We start from the raw sequence: 12,552 nt of genomic DNA, 5'->3' as shown, positions 1-12,552 counted from the left end.
TTACACACAGTACAAAGAAGATATTTTTGAAATAGAGCATGAATTACGTCGTATAGGTATTATTAAGTAAGCGCTTACCCTCACCTAAGTCATCCATCTGTAGTATATAGTCGATCGAGTAGCTATATTCGTATAGATTATTTCCCAACATTCTACCTTCCTTAGGGTTTTAACTCCGCCTCTAGTTGTAGAGCCAGTCTCAAGCCTGGATAAAGGGAGGAGAGGCACCCTAGCCCTTTAGCCCTTAAGCCCATTAGCCCTTTAACCCTTTAGCCCATTAGCCCATTAGCCCATTAGCCCTTTAGCCTATTAGCTCTACAAGGAATGTACGGTAACCTAATCTTCTTAGAACAAAGGTATCCCCTGACATGTTCTAAATACATGTTGTATCGAGTACAGTGTTTGGTTCTACTTATTTAGTGTTCTAAACACTTCAATCAATGTTCCGATCACATGATAAAGTTAACGGCATAGAGTGCGGTGTTCGATTCTAGTCTTGTTATGTTTCTTTAGTGATTTGCGAGTCTAAACATGCATAATGACGTCATCACTGCAGCACGTGCTTACTCTAGCTATCCCGATGCAGGTTTAAACTTGACATCAGAGGAGGCCTTAACAGCTTATGTATAGCCCCTACTGTTTAAAGATAGCTGCTGTTAAGAGAAAATCACGTAAAATTTTTCAAATTACCCGCCACCACATTTCAAAGGTATGAGGTTTAGTGCTGTAAAGATACCTGCACGATGCAATGCTAGCTTTCTTCATCAGATCAGCCACCATCTTGTGTGAGCACCTCTAGGCCGTATCATAAGGAGCTGTGTATAGTCACCGTCTTGTCGCTGCTACCTTGCGCAAGCACCCCTAGGGCGTCTCATAAGAGCAGCAGCCATATTGTACAAGCGCTCTTAAGCTGTCTCATAAGAAGCTATGTATACCCGTCATCTTGTAGAATTAGATAGCTGCCAATGCCAAAGGGCCTAAGTAGGGATCGAACCGTCGATCTCATCATTAGACTATGTTTTTCTTGTTCCTGATACTGCAAACCTAGGTATCATGTGGAAAAATTTTATCCGTTTTGCTCTACGATGCACCGTTTTCGAGATATTTAACATTTTGTATTTAAGCCCCAAATTTAATGAATCGAACCTGCACGGCACGTTATACTCTCTACCATAGCTAGACCTGATCATGTTGCGAAGACTTGCTTCAATACAAACTAAAACAGAGCGAATGCCAAAGGGCCTAAGTAGGAACCGAACCGTTGATCTCATCATTAGACTATGTTTTTCTTGTTCCTCATACTGCGAACCGAGGTATTCGGCAGAAAAAATTTTGTCCGTTTTGCTCTACGAAGCACCGTTTTCGAGATATTTAACATTTTGCATTTAAGCCCCAAATTTAATGAATCAAACTAGCATGACACGTTAGCCTCTAAGCTAGCTTTCTTCATAAGAGCAGCAGCCATCTTGCGCAAGCACCCTTATGGCGTCTCATAAGGAGTCGTGTGTAGCCGCCATCTTGCGTCCGCCATCTTGCGCAAGCATCCTTATTGCGTCTCTAGTCATCTTGTGCAAGGACCCTTAAGCCACCTCATAAGTCAACCGCCATCTTGCGCAAGCATCCCTAGGGCGTCTCATAAGGAGCCTTGTATAACCGCCATCTTGCGCAAACATCCCATGGGCGTCTCATAAGAACCTATGTATAGCGGCCATCTTGCATAAGCACCTTTACGGAGTCATGTATAGCTACCATCTTGTGCAATTAGCGTCGAGAGATGGCTCCTGTACAATTTTTCTTTTTAAATTATCCGCCACCATATTTCAAAGGTATGTACCTAAAGAGTGTAGCACCGAGGTTTGCGATGAAAGATGGCGGATGACAGCTGACAAAAAAGCGCGTGAGTTTGTTTACTAAACAAGAGCACGTGGAATTTTTCAATTTGCCGCCACCACATTTCAAAGGTATCAAGCTAAAGATGGCAGCACGGTGCTCTCTTGATTAAAGATGGTGGATGACAGCTAACAGAACTTTTCAAATTGCCCGCTACTACATAGAGGGCAGCACGGTGCTCTGTGGATTAAAGATGGCGGATGACAGCTAACGAAATTGCCCGCATGATAGCAGCACAGTGCTCTATTGATTAAAGATGGCGGATGACAGCTGTCAAAAAGCACGTGGCTTCGTTTACTAAACAAGAGCACGTGTAATTTTTCAATTTGCCGCCACCACATTTCAAAGGTATCTAGCTAAAGATGGCAGCACGGTGCTCTCTTGATTTAAGATGGCGGATGACAGCTAACAGAACTTTTCAAATTGCCCGCTACTACATGTCATAAAGAGGGCAGCACGGTGCTCTGTAGATTAAAGATGGCGGATGACAGCTGACGAAATTGCCCGCATGATAGCAGCACAGTGCTCTATTGATTAAAGATGGTGGATGACAGCTGTCAAAAAAGCAAATGGCATTGTTTCCAAACAAGAGCACGTCGAATTTGCCACCACCACATTTCAAAGGTATCTAGCTAAAGAGGGCAGCACTGTGCTCTGTTGATTAAAGATGGCGGATGACGGCTGTCAAAAAAGCGCGTGAGTTTGTTTCCAAACAAGAGCATGTAGAATTTTTCAAATTGCCGCCACCACATAGAGGGCAGCACGGTGCTCTCTTGATTAAAAATGGCTGCTGTCATGTGGAATTGCATGCCACCACATTTCAAAGGTATCAAGCTAAAGAGGGCAGCACGGTGCTCTCTAGATTAAAGATGGCTGCTGTCAAAAAGCATTTTTCAAATTATCCGCCACCACATTTCAAAGGTAAGTAGCTAAAGAGGGCAGCACTGTGCTCTATAGATTAAAGATGGCGGATGACAGCTGTCAAAAAAGCACGTGGATTTGTTTATCTCGCGCTACTGAGGTTAAGTTGGTAGCACTGAGTTTTAGGCCCGTCAAGATGGCAGCAATGCGGATGACAGGTGACGAATTTGCAGCTACTGCGATATAGAGGGCAGCACAGTGCTCTGTGGTTTAAAGATGGCGGATGACAGCTGTCAAAAAAGCACGTGGCTTTGTTTACCACGCGCTAGTTAGGTTAAGTTGGTACTACTGAGGTTTAGGTCCGTCAAGATGGCAGTACTGAGGTTAGCGATGCGTTGTTGTCTGTCAAAAAGCACGTGGCTGTCAATAACACGTGGATTTGTTTACCTCGCGCTAGTTAGGTTAATTTGGTACCACTGAGGTTTAGGCCCGTCAAGATGGCAGCAGTGAGGTTAGCGATGCGTTGTTGTCGATGACAGCTGTCAAAAAGCACGTGGCTTTGTTTACAAATTCAAATTTCCGCGGGAGGCGGAGGAGGCCTCTGGGAAGGACCCCCGGGAGGCGGAGGCGGAGGAGGCCTCTAGGAGGGCCCCCCGTGAGGCGGAGGCGGAAGGGCCCCTGGGAGCCATGAGGCGGAGGCGGCGGCAGAATCCCTGTATTATACTACTTAGATAGAATTTCAAATTACCACCACCACATGTTAAATGTATGTAGCTAGAGATAGCAGCACGATGCTCTGTTGAATAATGATGGCGGATGATAGCTAACGGAAGGTTCTTTTCAAATTAACCGCCACCACATGTTAAATGTATGTAGCTAAAGATAGCAGTAGGATGCTTTGTTGATTAAAGATGACAGATGATAGTAGACGGAATTACCCGCAAGATACCAGCACGGTTCTCTCATGATTAAAGATGGCGAATGTCAGCTGTCAAAAAAGCATGTAGATTTTAGATTTCCCACCACCGCCACCACGATAAGGTTCAGTACCGTAAAGATAGCAGCACTGTTGTAAGCGATGCAAGATGGCAGATAACAGCTGACGGAATTTTTCAAAATTATCCACTACCACATGTTAAATATATGTACCTAAAGATTGCGGCACGATGCTTCGTTGATTAAAGATGACAACTTGTCAAATAGAATTTTTCAAATTGTCCGCCATCGCATTTCAAAGGTATGTAGGTAAAGAGGGCAGCACGATGCTCTGTAGATTAAAGATGGCAGCTTGTCAAATAGAATTGTTCGAATTGCCCTCCTCAGAGGTATGTAGCTAAAGAGAGCAGCACGGTGCTCTGTAGATTAAACATGGCTCCTGTTTTCCCGCTACTACGATAAAGTTAGCAGCACGGTGATCTGTTGATTAAAGATGGCTGCTGGATACAATTTTAAATTGCCGCCACCACATTTCAAAGGTGTCTAGATAAAAGGGTGCCGCACTGTACTCTCTTGATTGAAGAGGGCAGCACGGTGCTCTCTAGATTCAAGATGGCGGACGACAGCTGTCAAAAAAGCCCGTAGCTTTATTTCCCAACAAGAGAACGTGGAATTTGCCGCCACCACATTTCAAAGGTAAGTAGCTAAAGAGGGCAGCACTGTGCTCTCTTGATTAAAGATGGCGGATGACAGCTGTCAAAGAGCACATGGGTTTGTTTCCAAACAAGAGCACGTGGAATTTGCTGCCACCACATTTCAACTAAAGAGTGCAGCACTGTTCTCTCTGGATTAAAGATGGCGGTTGACAGCTGGCAGAAAAGCACATGGGTTTGTTTCCAAACAAGAGCGCGTAGAATTTGCCACCACCACATTTCAAAGGTAAGTAGCTAAAGAGGGCAGCACTGTGGTCTATAGATTGAAGATGGCGGATGACAGCTGTCAGAAAAGCACGTGGAATTGTTTACCGATTCAAATCTCGCGCTAGTGAGGTTAAGTTGGTACCACTAAGGTTTAGACCCACCAAGATGGCAGCACTGCCGATGACAGGTGACGAATTTGCAGCTACTGCGATAAAGAGGGCAGCACGGTGCTCTGTAGTTTAAAGATGGCGGATGACAGCTGTCAAAAACACGTGGATTTGTTTATATCGCGCTTGTGAGGTTAAGTTGGTACTACTGAGGTTTAGGCCCGTCAAGATGGCAGCAGTGAGGTTAGCGATGCGTTGTTGTCTGTCAAAAAGCACGTGGCTGTCAAAAAACACGTGGATTTGTTTACCGATTCAAATCTCGCGCTAGTTAGGTTAGGTTGGTACCACTGAGGTTTAGGCCCGTCAAGATGGCAGCAGTGAGGTTAGCGATGCGTTGTTGTCGATGACAGCTGTCAAAGAGCACGTGGCTTTGTTTACAAATTCAAATTTCGCGCCAAAATTCAAATTTCCCACCAAAATTCAAATATCCCGCCAAAATTCAAATTTCCCGCCAAAATTCAAATTTTTCGCGGGAGGAGGAGGAGGCCGCCGAACTGTCGTATTATACTACTCACGTCACCATATCCAATTTCTATTCGATGCACCACCATGATCTGTTGATCATATCCATCATTTACTCATACACATAGTCGTACTTCAGGCATCATTTAAAAATATATTTCTCTCTATGTAATTAATATTCTAAATTACCACACACAAGGTTTCACCTTACGTGGTATTTTACTGATATATACTCGACTCTGTTGAAGTTGGTGTGATTTTGTTATAATAATAATAATAATAGTAATAATAATAATAATAATAATAATAATATTTTATTTAATGTGTGCAACAGATAGTTACAAGTAAAATTTATTTTAAGTATTAATATGTTAACAGTAATCCTACTATTTCTGTAATATACGTGGTTTAGTTACAAGATTAATTTTTCTCAAGTAACAATGTTATTAGAAGAGTTATGTATATAAGACACAGATTTCTGTAAATATGTAAACAACATAATGAGTGAATAAGTACTACTACTACTACTACTACACAGTTCTGTCGCCGAGATCTTATTGTTTAAGTGCCCCCTCAGCCGTTCGCCGCCGTACTGCAACTGAAGAGGGGTAAGGGCCCTCTCCACTCCCGTGAAGGCTCCTTGTGAACGGCGTGCCAGAGTCCATCTCCCGGCAAAGGCTGAAGTGCGATGACACTACCGCCAACTCATCTGGGGACTGCACATATACTTCTAACATCACCACGACTACCCCTCTCATAGTAGCGGGAGAGGTGTATCTGAGGGTACCTGAGGGGTCCGGGCGACCTCAACTGGGTATCGGCAGCGGCGGAAGGTCTAGCCTCAAAACTGTCAATATGTTGTTAATATTCTAGAACAACAAGGACACTCTATAACTGAAGTTAAACAAGTTTCCAACTATCTACTTCAAAAACAAAAAGACTTAGAAATTTTCTTCAACTGGAAATAATTTTTTCAAAATAATTCTGGGTCACCCCAAGGAAGGACACTTGGGGGGGGGGGTGGAGGTCTGTACCGGGAGGTACACCTCAACGGCGAGTATTCAAAACTAGCGCCTAAATGAACTCCCCTATTGGAAAATAGTGAAACTGAAACTACACCAACTTAGAACTTTACTCAGAAGATGTCACCAGTAAAATAAGAATTTTGTTATTGTGCAATTTCCTTACCTGTGTGAATTTCTACTTGTTTGGTTTGCCATTCATCAAGAAGTTTGGACATTCTCCCATAGATGACACTACCCAAAAAACTATGATCATGCACCCTGGTGCGAAGTGAAAGAACTTTTGATTTAAATAAGTTATGTATTCGTAAGTTTTTTAATGGTTGATGGTCATTTAGTTTTGGGTTGGCAATATTTACCTTTTCTTTCCGCCAGTTTTTAGTCCAAACAATCACTAATTTCTGTAATTAATTTTCTACCAATCACAATCTTCTTCTTCGATTTTGAGTGTAACTTTTAAATTGACCAATAAATTGAGAGGGTGTGGCAGGGTTCATTCGTGAAAGATCTCGAACCTTCCCTGAGGGTTTATAAACTGCGGCTTTGCACGTCTCTTGGCCAATTGATTGTCATCTTACTAAGAGTGTGTGTCAAAGCAGGAGGCAGGAGGCCTCTTTCGTCAGGCAGCAGTACATCTACCAGGTAATGGCGATATAACATCTTTCTTTCTTGTTAACTCCGCAGCTTAACTCGAGGGAAAGTTCCGAATCATTAACTACGTAACCTTCTTTTCTAAAATGTAACTTTCTGCCGGCTAATGTAAAAACTTCATAAAATCTTCGACTGCAAATCGGGGATAGAGAGTGATGTACCCTCTCGAGCTCCCCTTCATCTTGGTTTGAGGTGACTACGTTTTCTAACTGTTTTTCTTCCTTTACATAAGATATTAATATATCCTTATACGAGTCACTTCAGTAGTTTGGGAATAGCCCATGTTTCATCGGCCTAGTGCCCTTTAGGTTTCAAGAGTTCATATCTAGGAGTGCAAGTACACGCCTCCATTCAGTTTGTGTTTCGGACCATTAACTTAACCTGTTCTTTTCCGCAAAGGCCCAATAGGTTGGGTACAAGATAACCCCGTTTCAAATTTGTAAGTTTACCTTGATGGCGAGTGATTGTAATTTTCGGATATTGCCTTGAATAGGCTAGAAGAAACTGAGACCTGTTAGCTCTTGCTCAATTTTGTGATTGTAACGAGTGCCTCTGGAAGGCTAGACATTATATTTTGGGAGCAAGTGCTCCATGAATTTGGGGGATTTCTGCCCGTGAGTAAATTTGTGCTCTTTGTAAATTTGAGCTCGTAGCTCAGGAAATGTAAAGCTAGGGGCTTAAAGCTCAAGGTGTCAAGGTTCTGAATCTTGGATTTTTTCACAATCTTGTTTTATGTTTGCTAGTTGTACCTGTAAAAATTGTTATTTTGAGTTCTGAAAATATAACCTTCAGTTTAAGTTCTAAGTTCAATTCTTGACATTGTAGTTAGATCCATTCACCCCAGCACCTTCTTTAACCTCTTTCTGTTCCACGGGTATTCCCAATAATAATAATAATAATAATAATAATAATAATAATAATAATAATAATAATAAATCGAACCATCCTCTGTTGCTGTGGTTGTTGTCATTTAAACGCGGCAGTCGTACCTCAAAAACCTTGCCGAGAATCTCGGAAATGACATCGTCGGGCACAAGGGTGTTTTTTTATGTGAACAAAATGAATTTAAGCCGCAACACGAGTACAACGGTCTAACCGAAATATATGAAAATGCTATCAAGATTTACGCACGTAGAGAAAGCTTCAGAAAGTATTCACGTCTGTCGTAGCAACTGATATCATTATTACAGCCCTAGGTCTTCCCGTTTTGTGCCGTTGAAGATTCTCATCACAGGCCCTTCCGTTTTACGTGTAATATTAGCTACTAAACTCCACACGCACCTCTTCCTGTTAATGTTCCATAAACAGGTAATCAAGTCTCCAACTTCTCGTCGAACATCGACGACCTTGGTGCTTGTACCTGAAACTTACTTCACAGACAAAGACGCTGTTCGTTTAGGGTACAAATATTGTTTTGAGCCGCACTCTAAAACTCGTTAACAAGGCCACAAAACAGGAAATTTGGGAAAGAATGTCGACATTGAATAATTTTCTACCTCCTTTTCAGCTCACTGGAGGCCTACACAGTTATCGAACCAAACATAAAGTTCAACTAACTGTTACCTCATTATTTAATAAATGTAACACTTCTGGTCACAAAATGCAAGAGATTTGTTAAAATCTGGTCTTTATGCATAGTTTTTTGTTACAGGCTCGCACAGATAATTTTTTTGCGTGATAAATCTCCGCTCGGTTATCGGAATATGACGTCGAAGGTTGGAGAGGTCATCCAGTCGGCAAGCGAGCTGGCTGGATTCAGCATGCGGGACTTTCTTAACACTCAAGTCAATGAAATAAATAGCAAGCCAGAGCGAATGATATCACTGTCAGAACTCGTAAGGATGTCGCTTCTCTTGGTGAGTGTTTGTTTATTTCTCTGTAGCTGATGGCTTTCCTCACACCACTTTCAGCAAGATCTGCTGCATATCGTCAGTTTATTTCTACAGCATTCCTTCCTCACAGAATTGGCGTGTAAAGTGTGCTAAGAGGCCGCAGACCCAGGACTGTGATGGCGCTTAGGTCATGCAGACATAACACTTAAAACACTATCCCAGATATTTTCCATGTATAGAGTTATGTGTGTGTAATATGAGTGTCCGTGAAGTAATGTATTACAGCTCAGTTGTGCGTCTCCTTACTCCCAAGTCTTCCCAGCCCGAAGTTTCCAATATTTTCATTATATTACTCCTTGTCAGAAGTCACCCAGGGCAAATCGCGCTGCTCTCCTATGGATCTTTCATGTTGTTCTTGAGTCAAGTAATCCTCGTGAGTCTCTCACACGCTGAACGTGTCTTACAAATAACTTATACGCCTCTAGTACATCCTTATTGCGACTCCTAAATGCACCCATAACCATATGAAGAGATGTGTGAAGCTGATCTAGGTACTTGCAGTGAACCACATGTACTAATTTTACGGCATCGACACAGTAATTAATATACCAGGAAACACCGCCGTCCAGTAAAATTGCCTTGAAGGATCCACTCTTAATCCTAGTATGAACAGATAATGCTCCACCTGCTCCAATGTACTGGTTTTGCCTGCTATATCTTGCTTGAGCCCTCACGGAAATGAATTTTCCTAAACACAAATTTTCTTCTATCAGAACAGTTTGAAATTTTGAAGATGTGTCCAATATAACCACAAAGAACACTTTCCTCAAATTCCGCGCCCCACATGTCAAGCTGGGGATACTATAGAGACTCTGAATTAATTTGGTATAGCTCCTTCATGCAAACAGCCAAGTAACTGGGGAAGTGCTCCGAGATAAATAGGTAGTTATATCCAACTTCGGCACATTTAGAGAATATGTGTGATAGAATACTAGAGAAAAAGTTGTAGGTATTACTGGCATTTATGTTCTCTGCTTCGAGATTGGGGCCTCTTAGAGTTGTATATGCTGTCACCTGTGTAAAATACCTTGAAACGACAGATATTCTAGTAGTTTGTCTTTCCGGGACAAATGTCCCTATAATCGATTTCTTATTGCTCCCGTTGCTGAAAGCACATTATCATTCTGAAAGGAAACTGTTATATGGAACTTGGGTAACCTATCGCCAGTCAGTTTTTCTTTGAATCATTCAGAAGTTATCAAATCTGTCAACAATTTAATCAGCTCTTAAATTATATAATATGAAATAGATTATCCAATCGAAATGCATAAAAATAAATCGTTCCAGAAACAGTGGCTGTTACCCTATTTAAAGAGTGAATTTTTGAGCTAAGGGTTCTTGTACTGATAGACGCGGATTAAGTGAGAGGAGGCGAGGCAGCAGCCTGAACATGAGCTAATGAACATGCTAATGCAGAACTTTAACTATGTGAATCTCGGGAAGTTTTCGACGTTTATAGTAAGCATGTAATTGTTAGGGTAAGATTTATGTAGGGCTTATTCCCTGGTGTTTGATTTCCTTAATATAGAGAGGATAACCAGGTAAAACTAACCCCGTGCACCTCACGCTCTCTGCTCCGTGGAAGTAACTGCAATCAGTGTTCAGTAAGAGATTATCACAGGACGAGTTCCCCGCACAATAGTTACTTGAACTAGATGGCGCTGTAGTCTTACTCCGTTATAGCAATATAGGCCACCTCAGGAAGAAAGTGTAGCAAGGGATGTGAAATGGTCAGATTATTTAACATATACCTAGAACAAAGTTCATGAAGCTCTCATGATGATAATTAACAAGTAGTTAGGACAAAGTTCATGAAGCTCTCATGATGATAATTAATAAGTAGTTAGGACAAAGTTCATGAAGCTTGTCAGAATACATATAACTGCACAGGGAAACAGACGATTATACTACACAGGTAAATACTGCGCTCTGTTTTGTTAACTGACCATCAACGTTTTCAAACTGGGCTGAATATCTAAGGTAATGTGTTTGTTTGTCTGAGGATGGATAGATAAAACCGAAATCAGTGTTCTGCATTGAAGTACCAAATTTTCTGTCAAAACCTCCTTTAGGCTGTCATTTCAGTCATAGTTAACAGTTGAGCTTTGTACGTGTTCCAGGTTCTCTTGCTCCTGATGCTAGCAGTTTCACTGGCGAGCGCAGATCACTGTGCATCGTCTGTGGGCTCGAAGTTGGACGTGTCTGTGCAAGGCTGCAAGAACGCCAGTGGACATTGGATGATAACGGTACCGTATATTCTCAACTGCAGAGTTGTGCTTCTGTGTTGGATGGATAATATTTTATGTTATAAATACACGTTTCTTAGTCTTTGTATTCAAAATGTTTGCATGCGCCATTCGAATTTAACCCAACTTTCAAACCACAGTAATACAGTTTGTGATAGGTACTTGATATTATAGTGCATCAAACCACTGCCTCCACGATATACAGGCCTTTCTGTTGCTCTTATGACGTCACGCAAAGTGGTGAACTGTTTCCTCGGTCCGACCCGTGCAATGCAAGGACATAATGTGTCTGTACTTTTTAATTATGAAATATTCACTAATGTTGAATTAATATAACAGGCAAGATCATTGCCAACTGTAATCGCATCACAACTCGTAAGTCAGGTCTCTGTTATATTATCTAAGTAGGTTTGAAGTGTGATTGACGCGGTCGAAGCTCGAGGGTTTTACTCTTCAGTGTACCCAATGAATAATTAGTATGCATTAATACAAATACGGAGATAATAATAATAATAATAATAATAATAATAATAATAATAATAATAATAATAATAATAATAATAATAATAATAATAATAATAATAATAATAATAATAATAATAATAATAATAGGGCAAGGCGGGTTCTAAAACAATGATAACGGCATCAGCATTTTCACTAGAGGTCAGAGGAGCCTAGTTTTAAGGCTAGCTACCCTTCTCGACATGCCCCCTCCAGAAGGATCGCTAACCTCACAGCTGTTATCTCGACGGGACTTAGCCACGTGTTCGGAATTTTCAAAATGGAAATGAACCCTAACCTCACTGCTATCACCTTGACGGGTCTTAGTCATGTGCTTTTCTTGTAGCGCGGCATTTTGAATTTCTCGACTCCATTTAGGTGAGAGCTATCCTCACAGCGCATAGTTTTAAAGCGAAATCCTAATGTTGTTATTCATACAAATGAAGAGCTACCTAATAATGTTCCCCGGTCTAGTTTGCAATGAATAACGGATAAGAGGATTAGATTAACTAATTTTGTTCTGGGGTTACCCGTGGAACGCAGAGGTGATGAAAGAAGGTGCGGGCTTGAATGGATCTAACAACAGTGTCAAAATTAATTTAAAACTTTAACAAAGATTATATTTCTTTAGAATTTCAAAAATTAACAAATAACAACATAACAGGTACAATTAGCGATTTTGAAACAAGTCAAGGAAAATACAATATTAGTGAATTCAACAGGTCCTGAGCTTCAAGCCCCTCGCTTTAAAATTCTTGAGTCCCCAGCTCAAATTTACAAAAGAGCACAAATTATTCAAGGGCAGAAATCCCCTAATTCAAGAGCACTTACTCTCCAAAATTCAGTATCTAGCCTTCCAGAGGCACTCTTTACAATTACAAAACTTTGAAGAAGAGCTGACAGGCTCTCAGGTTTCCAAGCGTACTCGAGGCAACATTACATCAATCTCGGGTCTCTCAAACCACCATTTAGAAATGGAAATTATTTCTAAAGGGGTATTAAAT

General features: G+C 41.3%; 1 protein-coding gene across 1 annotated transcript in view; it reads left to right on the top strand.

The window, feature by feature from the left end:
- The first annotated feature begins 8,747 nt into the window (after nucleotides 1-8,747).
- Nucleotides 8,748-12,552, top strand: part of LOC136886611 (hemolymph lipopolysaccharide-binding protein-like) — a 41,690-nt gene continuing 37,885 nt past the window's right edge. Inside the window, exons 1-2 of the mRNA XM_068230527.1 lie at nucleotides 8,748-8,765; nucleotides 10,922-11,047. Of these exons, the coding sequence (XP_068086628.1) occupies nucleotides 8,751-8,765; nucleotides 10,922-11,047 (141 nt within the window). The 5' untranslated portion in view covers nucleotides 8,748-8,750. The remainder of the gene's footprint in view (nucleotides 8,766-10,921; nucleotides 11,048-12,552) is intronic.

Source organism: Anabrus simplex, chromosome X (genome assembly GCF_040414725.1).
Source record: "Anabrus simplex isolate iqAnaSimp1 chromosome X, ASM4041472v1, whole genome shotgun sequence".
Lineage (NCBI taxonomy): Eukaryota > Metazoa > Arthropoda > Insecta > Orthoptera > Tettigoniidae > Anabrus > Anabrus simplex.
The sequence above is the reverse complement of the archived record's forward strand: the minus strand, read 5'-3'. Positions and strand labels throughout refer to the sequence as shown.